Below are 13,331 nucleotides of genomic sequence, written 5' to 3'. Positions count from 1 at the left end.
TGTGGTGTGCAGATAGGAACAAAGCTGCCCAAGAGTGTGGGAGACTTGTAGCTAGAGGGACTGAGAGATGGCATGAAGCCAGCACAGAGGAAAACCCAGGGAAGGTGGGCTTGGGACAGGCCTATAGCCTATAGCCTCTTCTCCCCCAGGGACTATTGGCCAGCAGCGCAAACTCAGGGACAGGATTTGGGGGCAAGAGGGGTCCCCTGAGTGAAGGTTGTGCTGTGGCAGAGGCTGGAAGGGCCCTTGGTCTGGAGGGTGGAGTGGGGTTGGTGGACAGAAAGGTCTGGAGAGGACAGGGGCAATGGCTGGTGGTGGTGATGATGGGGAGTGTGCTGGGCAGCAGAGCTGCTCTGGGCTGGGGAAGGGAATCTGGGGAAGGCGCCCTGGGAGTCAGACTTGGAGTGGGGGGGAGAGCAATCCTGGCCAGTTGACCAGTTGGAGAGGCCTCAGAACCCAAACCCTAGAACCAGTCCACCCCACCACTTCCCTACCCCCATTGCCCAGTGACTGGCACACAGGCCAGACTTACTGAGAAGGAGGAAGGGCCAGGGCATGGGGAAGTCGTGGGGGGGGCGGGCAGGGCAGGAAAGACTGGTGATGTGCTGGTGGGGGAGGGAGAGAGCTGGACTTAGAGGAAAAGTGCAGATGACAAAGGGGGACCTGTCCAGGGACCTGAAGGCTGTAGAAGGCTGCGGGGGTGTGCGCGGGAATTTGAGGTGGGGAGTGCAGTGCAGGGAACGCCGGGCCGTCCTGTGTGGCCTGGCGGGGACAGGAGTGCGGGTTGCGTAGGAGGGTGCAGGGCAGAGCCGAGCCGAGCTGGGTGGTGCGGGCTGATGCCTCGCAGGAGCGGTGGGCGTGGTGCTGCCTTCGGGGCTGCGCGCCCCGCGCGGTGCACGGGCTGGGGGCGGGGCTGGGGGCGGGGCCCGCGGCCTCGCGGACCCGGGCGGGTGTGCGGGGCGTTGCGGGGCGCTGCGGGGCGCTGCGGAGGGCGGCGCGACCTCCGGAAGCGAGGGGGCGCTGTGCCAGCGCGGGCGCCGTGCGGGGCGGGCGCCGCTCCTTCCTGCTGGCCGAGGCGCGGCCGCCATGGCGCGGAACGTGCTGTGAGTAGTGTCGCCGCCGAGCCCGAGCCGGGTGTGGGGACGACGCCCCGGGACGGGGAGCCAGGGCGGGGCGGGGCGCGGCAGGTCTCCCGGCAGGTGTCCCCGCCCGCGCGGTCCCCATCGGGGCGCCGTCATACCTCGGCTGTCGTAGCTCGGGGTTCAGGCCCGCCAGCAGGACCCCGTCCCCGCCCAGACCTGGGGTCCCCTAAGCTGGACCAGGCGGGACCGGACCCCCAAGTGTTAGTGGAGGCCCAAGACCCTCCGGCCCTCTGCTTCTGGCGGATCCCCACGTGGTCCCCTTGCTGGCCTGTGCTCCGCGGTCTTAAGCAGGAAACACGTGCTCAGTGAACACGTGACTCGGTGAATGCCTGGATGGATGTGGGCCCCAGGTTGGCTTTGGGAGCAATTTAGTGAGCGCTTTGGGACACCCGGTGGAGGCCGGATGTGGGGGCCCCTGCGCGCAGAGCAGGGGAGAGGGCAGCAGGGGGACCTTGAGAACGCCGTGTGGCTTTCTTCTGCAGATGGCGGCACGGGCTGACCAGACCTGGGCCCCTGTCTTGACAGCCCAGGCTGTGCGCCTAGGCGGGAGGAGAGGCCCAGGCAAGGCTGGGTCAGTTCACGTCTTAACCCCAGGCCCTGGCTTGGAGGGGTGGGGGCCAGGGTGGGATGGGGTAAGTCACCTGCAGGCCACTAGAGACAGGGCTGGTGAAGGGAGCCAGGTCATAGGTGGCCAGGAGTAAGGAGAGGTGAACTCCACTGAGATCGGCTAAGTTTTGAGTTGCCTGTGAAATGTGGGGAGCTGTCTTAAGGCTCATTGAGCTAGGGGTTAGGGTACCCCTCAGAGGGGTCAGGCCTCCAATGGCCTGGGACTTGTCCAGGGTAGAGAGGCTGAGAGAGTGTGTCCTGGGACCAGGAGTGGGGCTGTGGGCAGTGGGCTCCAGAGCTGAGGGCCCAGGCTGCATACAAGACTTGGGGTTGGGCCTGGGAGGTCAGCCTGGAGAAGTTACACTGGGAGAACACGGACCGCGAGCTGTCCAGACTGAACCTCTGTGACTCAGGACCTGTTGTCTCAGGCCGCACACCAGTTCCTTCTCATCACATGACCTCTGTTCCCAAGCCCCAGCAGCACCCACTTTTCCACCATTAAGGAGCCAACCCCTAAACTTTATCTGCCCTCATGCAGTGCCTTCGTTGGACACTAGGGGGAATACGTGGGCCCCCTTGGATACCACAGATCCACAGAGAGACCTGTGGGTAAATTGAGGCAGGCCTCTTGTTCCATTGGAACTTCCCCCCTTCAGAGGCCAATCTTCTTCTGGGATCTCTCTTGGTAGTCCATCTTGCTGCCTGTTCCCTTAGACATGGAGGCCAGCGCCCTGCCCAGAAGGCTGTGCCTGAGCTCCACCAGCTTGGTGGTAGCAGGAACTCAGCAGCTGGCTATTCTGTGTGGTTGCTGGGCAGACACCCTTAGCCATTGAGCTGCATGTTGGCTGCGAGGTTCCCACCAGGCTGGCCAGCAGCCTAGGCACATGCCTACACCCTAGGCACATGCTTCTCAGCCCCAGGCTCCCGGATGTGCAGTGCCTCAGATTGCTCACAGGGCTATGAGTGAGAACTGGGCAGCACCCTGTGCTCCCCCACCTCCCAACAGACCCTGCACTCCATAGACCCCACACACCCATAGACCTTTTGCTTCTCCCAGGCCCTGGAGCTGGGGCTCTGCTTCTGCGTATCCACCCAGCTGGGCTTGGGGAGATGTGCAGGACCACTGGGGTGAACATTCTGTTTGACTGTTACCTTGAGTGCAGGCCTGATGATGGTGGGAGAAGGTGATGAACCCCTCAACTACTCTGACCATTTTTGGGGTCTGGAGTAGAATAGCACCATGTGTTGAAAACGCTGTCTGCAGCAGCCCCAGCCTGTGAGCCTGCTTTCTCCTTGGGAAGCCAGGCCCCTCTATGCCTGGGGAAACTGAGGGACTCTTCTGCCCCTGCCGTAGTGCTTCTGGCCTCCCTCACCCCATCCAGCAGGGGTTGACTGACCTTGGGTCTGCTGTCAGGAGGTGGGGTAGGAGGGTGGGATTTGGTGCCTCCAGGTTAAATCCCATCACCAGCCTGTTTGTGGAGGGTGGTCCACCAGTTTCTCCTTCCTTTCATCCCTCTCTCCCTCCCTTCCTTCCTTCCTTCCCTCCCGGGCTGGAACCCAGGATCTCATGCATGCTAAGCAAGTGCTCTACCTCTGAGCCACACCTCAAGCCCTAAATATCGGCTTCTGTTTCTCTAGCTGTTCTTTGGCCCTTTCTGCCAGTTGTCTGTAGGATTGGTCCCTGCTTCCCAAGGTGATGCTGGGCAGACCATGAAGTAGGAACAGGCACGAGCCCTCTGTGCCCTGTCCTCTGCCTGCTCTGGTCCTGCAGAAGTGAGGGGATACATAGGCCTGTCTGGTGGCCTCAGGGCCCTGTTGAGTATGTGACATGGACTCTAATCTCTCCTGAGCAGGTATCCCTTGTACCAGCTGGGCGGCCCCCAGCTCCGTGTGTTCCGAACTAACTTCTTCATTCAGCTGGTACGGCCTGGCACAGCCCAGCCTGAGGACACTGTGCAGTTCCGGATCCCTATGGAGTAAGTCCCAGAGGAAATCGGGCAGGGGAGCGTCCATGGGGTTGTGGGGCCTGTCCTGTTTCCTAGCTCAGTTCACAGGGTCAGGTTCTTCCTGCTGTGGAAAGACCTGGGGCGGCTCTGCTGGCTCAGCAGATCACAAAGAGGCCTGGTGTTTGCAGAGCCTCAGGGAGCGTGCTCTTGGCGTGCTTCCTGGCTCGCCCTCCACCTGGGGAAGACTTAACTGAAAGCCCGAGATTTGGACTCACTTCCTTGTTGAATTCTTGCCTCGATCCTCTTCCCAGGAAAAGCATCCCAGGAGGCTGGGCTGTGAGCATGCTGAGATTTGCTGAGCTCTGACTTAGCTTCCAGAATATTAGTCCTGAGTTCCCTGCCGTGCTCAGCCAGACCTGATGTGCCACTTTGCCTTGAGGCAGATACACAGTCCTTAACCAGACCCGTGGGGTGCTGCTGTGAGTCTTAGGTCTGAGGGATTAGTTTAGGGTTGGGTCACGTGGGCAGGGGCCGCAGCAGCGTGAGTTTCTGTAGAAGCCCAGTGTGCGTTCTGTCCAGCCTCACAGATTGGGGCAAGGGAGATCTTGAAGCCGAGTGTATGGTAGTCTCTAAGGTTCTCCTGAAGTGTGGACTTCACCCCCAAGGCCCAGGCAGCCGTTTGTAGGAAGCACCCAATAGGTGGCTGTGGGTGCTGTGATGGCAGGCCAGAGCCCTGCAGCGGGTGCACTCAGCCCAGCAGTGAGCTGCGCGTCCCGATTCAAGCTTCCCGGGCCCTGGAGCAAGGACCAGGCGCAGGGGGATGAGTGGACAAAGTGCTAGAGTGATACTCCCAGACCCTCTGCATGTTTGCACCCCAGTCCAGTGTCTAGAGGGAGGACAGCACTAGGGCCAGCAGCCGGCACTGGTGGTGGTTCCGTCTGCCTGGCCCATCTTGACATCAGCCTGATGTTGCTGCTGAGGCCCTGGCTCCCAGATCACTCACCCTAAGGTTTTGGTATTGTACCTTAGTCCAGCTCAGACTTCCTCCTCTTTCTGCCTCACCCAGGATGACCAGAGTGGACCTCAGGAATTACCTTGAACGTATTTACAATGTGCCTGTGGCTGCCGTAAGGACGCGGGTGCAGCACGGTGAGTGGCTGTCCTGGGCTGGGTTGCTGCCTTCCTGTCTGTGTGGATTCTAGGTTGCTTATACAGTGCCAGCCTGCTGGGCGCTCCCCTGGCACCGCTGTGACCTCACAATTGCTCGATGATACCTCCTCATTCGGCATGGGAGGAAACTGAGGAACAAGGGGGCGCTGGGGTGACTTGCCAGAGTCACACAGGACTGAGTCAGGTGGTAGAGCCGACATCGTGGTCCACCCTGGTGATGCCCACAGCCTGCCTCGGTGCAGGTCCCCAAGGAAGGTTCCACTGTCGTCAGCTGAGGCCCAGTTAGGCTCTGTGTTTCCTTGAACCTCCTTGATCTTGGTTGGTGCCTGCAATGTGCCCCTGTCCCTTTCCACCTGTCTGACCTCAGTCACAGGTGGCAGAGCCTGTGTCATCTGGGTTTCAGTGCCCTCTGAGAAATGCCCTTACTCGACATTTGGATTTCAACCAAGAGCAAAGAAATTCCTTTATTCTTTCAAAGACTTTTTTGTTATTTTTATTTTCATAGGTTGTCTTTACTTAAACTGAGAGACTGGTTTTAGGGTGTCTGGGGGGGCCTGAGGGCTGCTGCTGGTGCTCAGCCTGCTGGGATTGGGGGTCCTGGCTGAGCCCCCCATCTGCTTCTCTGGAAGGTGGTTCCTGCACGTTGGCACTGGGCTTGTGCTGTGAACTGAAGTCAAGGTCTGCTTTGCTTCCCTCCACAGGCTCCAACAGAAAAAGGGACCACAGGAACGTGAGGGTCAAGAAGCCAGACTACAAGGTGGCCTACGTGCAGCTGGTGAGTGAGGGCAGCACAGCCCAGACCAATCTGGGACTCTGCTCACTGTCACAGCTGTGTCCTTGGGGCTGTTTGTGCAGCCGTGGTGCTCAGGGGCCCAGACCTTGGGAAGCAGGGGTGGGGGTGGAGCTCCGGGTCCTAGTGCACCTCTGTAAAGTCAGCCAGCACCTGGAGGGTACATTTTGACCTATTAAGGCATACCTACCCCAGGCCTAGCAGTTTAGGCTCCAACAGAAAACCAAGTTGTGTGAGCATGGGAGGCTGGTGGCCCCTTGAGGGCTGCCCTTGAGTGGACTCCAGGACAGGAGGCAAAGCTGGATTCCCCTGGGGACTACTCTGCAGTCAAGGGGGCCTTGGGTCCATCCACCCCTCAAGGCCCTCTGTGAGCACAGGCTTTGTAGTGTGACCAGGGAGGCCCCCACCACCTCAGCTTGACTCACTGAGGCCCAGACTTGCTGGGGAGACCCCCATTTTCAGACAGTCTTCCTTTCCTCCCTCCTGAAGTGTCCTAAGACAGGACTTCAAGCCATTGCTGGGGCGGGGCAGCCGTCAGTCTCCAGGCAGAATCCCCTCTGACCTCTGCGGCCTCAGACCGCGTGGCCTCAGTGGGAATCTTGCAGGGAAGGCTCCGCCAGCAGGGTCCATTAACTAGCCCCCCACTGCTTGAAACCAGCAGGGGGGCTTCCTCCAATTTCTTCAGTTTCAGTACAAGCAGCAGGCAGTGAGGTGGAGCGTGCAGCCCCAGGGTCGCTAGGTGGCGGCAGTAGCACTACTGTCATCCTCCTCCCTCCCTGGCCTTGCTGCCTGGGAGCTGTTTGCTCGAATACTGAGCTGGGGGGGGCAACTTTGCTGAAAAACAGTCACAGTTGTTTTCTAAACAGGGGCCCCATAATCATTTGGCCTAATATTTGTTTTGCATCAAATCAGCCATTGCAGGTGGAGTGGCAGCCCTGGCCTTATAAAGGCCTGTGTGTGCCGGGCATTGAATTGGTCCATCTGTCCCTGTCATGGCCTGCGGGGGGACATCCCATATGCCGGCATTCGCCACGAGTCACTTTAGAGACAGCTATGGTTACAAGTGGCTTTTGAGTCATCCGAGCCCCTACATTTTTCCCTGGCCCCACCTCACTCATGAAAGCTGAACTTGGCTTAGATCTGGTGTCTGCAGCTGCTGCCCGGCAGTCTTTCTTCCTCTGTGAAATCCAGGCGGCCAGAGACAGGCCGGCAACTGGGGGCCCAGCGTGTCCCAGAATTAAAATTTGTAACGCCGCACTAGCCCCCCACCCCCCACTGCAGCCTCCAGCACCAGCAGGTCTTTGCACAGCCTTGAAACTGGCTGGCGGTTGATCCCTGTCCCCCCACAGGGGCTCGGGGACTCTCAGGCCCCTTCCCTGTCTGCATCTGCCGAGACCATCCCCGAGTGTGCCCCTTCGGGCCCTCCTGGGGGGACCTTCTAATAACAGCTCATTGTGAGGCACATGAAGGGTCAACCAGAGAGACAAGTTAAATGGTGGAATTTATGGCGGGCTGGCGGCTGTGGAAAGGCGCGGTCCCACATGGTGGGCGTCCCACATTTTTCCTCTGACAACCTGATAAACATCTCTTTGGCCCCAAGTCCAGGAGGGAGCCGTAGCAAGCCCTCAGTTACCCACATAACAAAAAGAGCATTGACCGTGTTTACACAGAGCAGCGTTTGAGTGAGCAGCGCACACGGGCCGTGAGCCGCCAGGCTGCAGAACAAGCGCCCCAGGCGAGGCGGGCGAGGGGCAGGCACGTTCCCGTCCAGACAATGGCCCGGGAGGCTCTGGGATTACTGAAGTCAGAGCTGGCTTTTCCACTTTTCATTGTGACCTTTCTGTCCTCTCCTGTTCTGTGCCCCACCAGCTCTCCCTCCTTGGGAGGGTGGCGGGTTTCATTTTCCAAAGTTCAGGGGGAATTTCTCTTAGAGAGGGGAGTCTCCAGGGCCTCCCCCAAATGGAATGGCTTGTGCTCCCCTCACTGGCTGCCTCTGCTTTTCCCCAAGCCACCATGCGTGCGTGGCCATTTTTGTGTCTGTATATGAAATGTCACTTCAAGCTCCTGCGGCTTCAAAACCCAGCTGAACCGACTCGAGATGGTCAACAGAAATCCCACGCTCTGGGCAGTCAACTCTGCCTATAAACCACTGCCCTTTGGTATTTTAAGAAAGGAAAAAGGAAGTCCTGAAATGTGTAGAATAATCTGCATGCTGACTACCAGCACTGCAACTTGCTGCCTTCCATCCGGCCCCTGCACCCTGTGCCTGGGATCAGAACTTACAAACCTCCCATTCTCAGGGTGGGCCCTGTGGCTGTTTGAGATGCTTGGCTGCCTGCCCAAGTTCAAATTTCCTTTACAAAGCAAGCGGTTAGGAGAGACTGCACCTCACTGGCTTGACTTGTTAAGGTGTTCCAGGTTCAGTGCTTCTCTACCTGTCAGGAGGGCTGGGCGGTGTGGTTCTCTGGCCTATAACCTTTGAACTGCTTAGCAATAACAGCGAATTAACCAGCCCCTGTATTTGTGTCTGCCTTGGGCCTCGGAGCGGGCTGCCTTCCCCCTCCCAGCGCCCACACTGGTGCTGGCCCACGTGCTTGGGGCCGGGCTGGGACGTGGCCGGGCTCACACACTCTGAACTTCTAACGAAAGACGTAAAAGCAGTTAATTTGCAAAGCCGGTCTTGATTTATAGAGTGCTGCGTATGTAGGTTTCTGTGTACGTTATATGCGTTTTATTTGCCAAGCTCCAAGCCTGGAGGAGGGCAGGCTTTAATGTGGCTGAAGGCCTTTAGGTATTTTGGATGGAAAAAGTTTTAGCATGGCACCAGACGTCATTTGCGTCCTGTTTTTCTGCGCCTAGTTCCTGCCCCCAGTTCCACCGGCTGCCGCCTGGTGAATGGACCTTTGCTGGGCTGCTTTTAATGAGCCCCGGGCTGGTGCAGACCGCTGTACAGAGATAATATGGATGAAAAGGAGCATTGTCTCGGGGTGATGGCTTCCTGCTGCTAGATAAAAGTGGGAGGCCAGGCAGCCTGTGAGATGTTTGTTTTCCAGGCAGGGACCCTGTTCAGAGACACTGGTGGCTCATCAGCCTGTATCATGGGTCAGGGTCCAGGGTCCAGCGTCCAGGGCTGCAGCTCCCTGAGCAATTGAATCAGGCAAGGAGGGGAGGAGAGCAGGACGGTAGGAGAGTGCTGCCTCCAAGCCAGTGAGCAAGTGCTGGACTGGAGTCCCCGTTCTCTCCCCAGGCCCACGGGCAGACCTTCACATTCCCAGATCTGTTTCCTGAGAGAGAGCAGAGCCCAGTGGGCCCTGCAGAGGACGGACAGAGCAAGATCCAGGAGGCTGAGATGCAGAGGCAGAGCACCGACCCCCGGCGTGGTGGCGTTCCCTCTTGGTTCAGCCTGTGACCCATCAGGGTTGGACTCAGAGCCCAAATAAAAGTCTTGCTGCGTGGAGAAAGAACTGGACTCTTGGTTTCCTTCTGTCCTGGGGTCTCCGGGTCTCAGACCTGGGCGCCTGCAGTGACAGCCTAGCTGTGCTATGCAAGGCCCTCACCACGGATGATGCGGGAGGCTCCTCTGGGAACCAAGGGCTTGGGAACCTGAAAACTGGGTTGGCACCCCCACAGGAGATAGGCAGCCTCACCTCATGCAGTGTGGGGGCTTTTCTTTAGAGGGGAGAGGGACACCACTGCAAAGCATCTGGAATGCCATGTGAGTGCCCACACCTGAAGCACTGCCCTGGGGCACAGCCATCATCAAGGGGGACCAGGGAGGGAGCCCCCTGTCCAGACAGGCTTTAGTTTGCACATTGACAAGAGGGACTGGATGGCCATGTCTAGCAGGGGACCCTGAGGGAAGAAAGGCTGTTGACCCAGAGAAGCTTTGGAGCTAGGCTGGGACCTGGAGATAGGGAAGCAAGTCTGTAGGCGCCAGGGCACAAGGTGCCGTAGCACTGCCTCAAAACTGCGGCTTCGTGGGTCTCAGACCTGTGAGGATGCACGAGCTGGGAGAGGAAAGGTTGGTGTGAGCGTCCTGGTGGTGCAGCCGCTGGCCCCTGTGATCCCAGGACTTGGTTTTCAGCCTTGTGTTGTCTGCTAGGGAAGTCAGGGTGCACAGCCTGCAGCCTTGCACTGGCTCTGGGCCCTGACTCACTCAGCAGGAGCAGGTCAGGGTCCCACAGTGTCCTGTTGCTAGGCTTACCCATTGAAGGCTGGACCCTAACCTCATTCCTATGAGGCCAGACTGGCCGGCACAACAGCCTTCAGACCACTGAACTGGAGTGGGACCTGGCTTTTGTATCTTACTTTGCACTTTCCCAGTGAGCTGAGAGGGTTTCCAGACTCCAGCCCAATGTCTGATGGGCCTTGTTTCCAGAAAAAGGCATTGTCCAGACAGACCCTGGGGCTGTTCCCGATGCCCTTTCCTCGGCCTTGGCCCTATAAGGGGCCCCGCGGGCAGCCTCACAGCAGGTCCCAGAGGCTCTTGGACTCTTCTGTTATTTTTTTACCTTTTGTTGGTTTTAGTACTTCTCCCAGAAAACACAGAGGCTCAGAGAGGACCATGTCTCCATGTGTGGACTTTCGAAGTTTAAAGTCCACTGAAGACGGGGTCTCCAGTGCTTTGGAAATGGGAGCGGTCGATGTCCAGTTATCCTCCCATCCCTGTCCTGACCTCACTGTAGCAGACTTTTAGTGTGGGTGGAGAGCCCCTGTGTGCACAGAGCCTCCACATACACCATGGCTGTGAGACTCGTGCCAATGCCTGGGTACTCACTGTTTCAGAGGGAGAAATGGCCTGGCCACCACAGCCAGGACCGGGAGGCAGGGACAGGACAGCACCCAGCTTGGGCCCAACAGGTAGGGCTGCCTGCCTCCCCAGTGGGCATCTTGTCTACCTCTGAGTGGACCCCAGGTGGAGGCCCCAGCCCTATCCTCTGTGCACAGGAGCCACCTTGGCACCCTGCCACCGTAAGAGCATGTATTTGGTGCTAAAATGGCCAGCTCAGTCTGCAGAGCAGAAATGGACCCCAAATATGTGCGGGGTGGAGGCCTGCCAGAGGCTACCACACCTGAGTTTCAGTTCAGTGGTTTGCCACTGGCCTGCATGAGGAAGTGGTGCAAGGGCTCCAGGTAGAGGCTGAGCTCAGGAGGTCATGGATTGACACCTGGAGGAAGGAGGTAGACAGACAGTAGGGGCGGGAGCAGCCAGGCCACTGTGGCCAGGAACTGTGGTTGATGAGGTCCAGTGTGTAACAGGATAGCCAAGAACTGAGGGAGAAGGGGTCAAGCAGGAGGAGACCTGGGGGACTAGGAGGGAGATGGAGATGGGGATGCCCTGAGACCAGTGCACAGAGGCAGCTCCAATCAGCATTTCATGCTCCCATGAACACATACACGAGTGTCTGCATTTGTGTGTGTTTGAGTTTGTGTCTGTGTGTCTGTATCTGCGTGTCCTGAGTTGAGTATATATGTGTGTTTGTCAGTGTTTGAGTGTCTGTGTGTTTGGGTACATGTACCTGAGTGGGTATCTATATTTAGGTATGAGTGTGTATCTGCATCAATTGCCTGCATTTGAGAATGTTTCTGTGAGTGTGTGTATTATCTGTGTGTGTTAGAGTGTGTCTGTATGTGCAAGTAGGTGTGAATGTGTGTCTAAACATGTCACTGTCTCATGTCTGTGTGTCTGTACTTGATTATATATCAGTTGTGCCCAGGTATGTGTGATGTGAAGTGTGTGTGTGAGTGTCTCTGTGTGTATCTGTGTATATCTGTGGGTGTGTGAGTACCTTTGTGTGTCTGTGTGTGTGTGTTCTGTGTCTCAATGTGTCTGAGTGTATGACTGTCTCTGTGAGTATACATCTGTGTGTTTCAGTGGGTCTCTGTGTGTGTGTCTGAATATAGCTGTGTCTATGATTGTCTCTGTGTGTCTCAGTATGTCTGTAAGTGTATGTCTGTGTGTCTCAGTGTGGCTGTGAGTGTGTGTGTCTGTGTGTCTCAGTGTATGAGTGTGTGTCTCAGTGTGATTGTGATTTTGTGCGTCTGTATGTGTCTCAGTGTAGCTATGAGTGTCAGAGTGTCTAGGGCTGTAGGTTTGATGCTGAGGGGAGAGATTGGCCTAGAGATTTGGGGAGCAAATGGGTGTGCTGTAGAGAATCCAGCCACACTGCCACACGCTCACATGGCACCTGGCAGCTCCCAGGTGCCAGGAAACGGAGTCAACTGTTTTCCTTGGAGAAGTAATTTGTGGGGTCTTGGCACCTGAGGACCCTCATTTGGGTGAGGGAAGAGGAATCCATCCTTCGTGGCTATCATGCATGTTTGCAGCCCCCACAGGGACATCAGACAGAGCTTGGGGGCCAAGGTCACCCTCCATCATGGCCTGCTGACTGCCCCTCCCCCCTCCCCCCCATCAGCCCTGTTCCTCTTCCAGCCTCACCCCAGATGCAGGCATCCCCCACAGGCTCCGGTTGCTACCCTGCCCTTCCAGTTGCAGAGCCCATCCCCCAGGCTCCCTGGGCAGAACAACCCAGGGGAGCAGTGGGCAGCCTCTGGCTTAGAGCTACTGTATGAGACAGCTTGCAGCTGACGTCATGGGTAGCTTTGTTATTGGGATGTTCCCGTGGGCAGGTGAGGGTGAATGCTGGGTCAGGGACACCTGTCCCCAGTCTGCAGGGCTCTTTTGCCTCCTCTGCCCTATGCATAGGCCTGCTGTTCCCAGAAAGGGGTGGGTAAGGGCAGAACATTGAGGGGAGGTCCTTCTGTGCCTCTCCAAGTGTACATCCCAGGCCTCATATGAGATGCCTGTGGTGGGGGAGACCAGAAGGCAGGGGTGAGTGGGTTGGGTGTTTATGTGAAGGAAGGAGAGGTGGTGGCTGGCTGTGCTCAGCCCTCTGAGGAGGGGAGGGAGTTCACATGACTCTCCTCCCTGGTCACTTGAGGGGTTCCTAAGTCCCCACATCTCTCTCCTGTGTCCAGGAGGCTCAGAGCCTTTGAGGCCGTGATGGAGCAGAGCTGGCAGGAAAGCACAGTGCCTTCTATGAGGGGAAGAGGAGGGGCCCGTGGGTGCTGACTGGGAGTCAGGCTCTAGCTGGGGCCTCTTCCTCCACACTCTTAGGCACACTCTGAAATCTGAGAGGGGCCAGCTGGATGCCCCCTTCCCCTGCTCCCAGAACCCATTCCCTGCCTTGGGACCTGAGAGATAAAGGACCAGCGTCTCTGCCCCCCCCATAAGGGCCCCATAGACTGACTTCCTTGTGACTCAGTTTCTCCCTCTCTTGTACAGCAGGGAGATAGTGACTCAGCCTTTGGTCCCAGCAGGCTCCCCCCACGATAGAAAATTGAGTCCCTAACATGGTTCTCTCCCATGTGTGGGGACAGAGGGTACCTGGGGGGGTGGGCCTGTGCTGTGCACGTGCTGTCCAACCCAAACAGCCATCTGTCCCTGCACAGGGATTTCCTGAGAGATAAATATCCCCAGGCTGACAAGAACCATATCTACTTTTGCCAGGTGTGGCAGGGACGGAAGACAGGCCCAGATGGGCTGGCTCTGCCTCAGTCAGCTCTTCGACACTTGTCCCTTGTGGGTACCTCTTGCTGAGAGCAGGGTCAGAGGGGCCCCAGGGGCAGAAACTGAAGCCCCAACCTCTTGTTGCTGTGGGGGTGTCTGTTTACTCT

General features: G+C 57.7%; 1 protein-coding gene across 4 annotated transcripts; it reads left to right on the top strand.

Annotated features, from left to right (window-relative positions):
* Window positions 1-633: 633 nt before the first annotated feature.
* Window positions 634-9,118, top strand: Mrpl23 (mitochondrial ribosomal protein L23). 4 transcript variants are annotated; one of them, XM_074051035.1, is made up of 5 exons: window positions 634-719; window positions 3,602-3,724; window positions 4,761-4,843; window positions 5,566-5,639; window positions 8,902-9,118. In XM_074051035.1, exons 1-5 carry the CDS (start codon window positions 649-651, stop codon window positions 9,061-9,063), a joined length of 513 nt encoding a protein of 170 aa, XP_073907136.1. In that variant the 5' UTR covers window positions 634-648; the 3' UTR covers window positions 9,064-9,118. The 4 variants fall into 4 exon arrangements, with proteins under 4 accessions (XP_073907136.1, XP_020024371.1, XP_020024372.1 ...); XM_020168782.2 differs by lacking the exon at window positions 634-719 and adding an exon at window positions 956-1,103; XM_020168783.2 differs by lacking the exon at window positions 634-719 and adding an exon at window positions 1,168-1,492.
* Window positions 9,119-13,331: the final 4,213 nt, after the last annotated feature.

This window comes from Castor canadensis, chromosome 1 (assembly GCF_047511655.1).
Source record: "Castor canadensis chromosome 1, mCasCan1.hap1v2, whole genome shotgun sequence".
In the NCBI taxonomy this organism is placed as follows: Eukaryota; Metazoa; Chordata; class Mammalia; order Rodentia; family Castoridae; genus Castor; species Castor canadensis.
The sequence above is the reverse complement of the archived record's forward strand: the minus strand, read 5'-3'. Positions and strand labels throughout refer to the sequence as shown.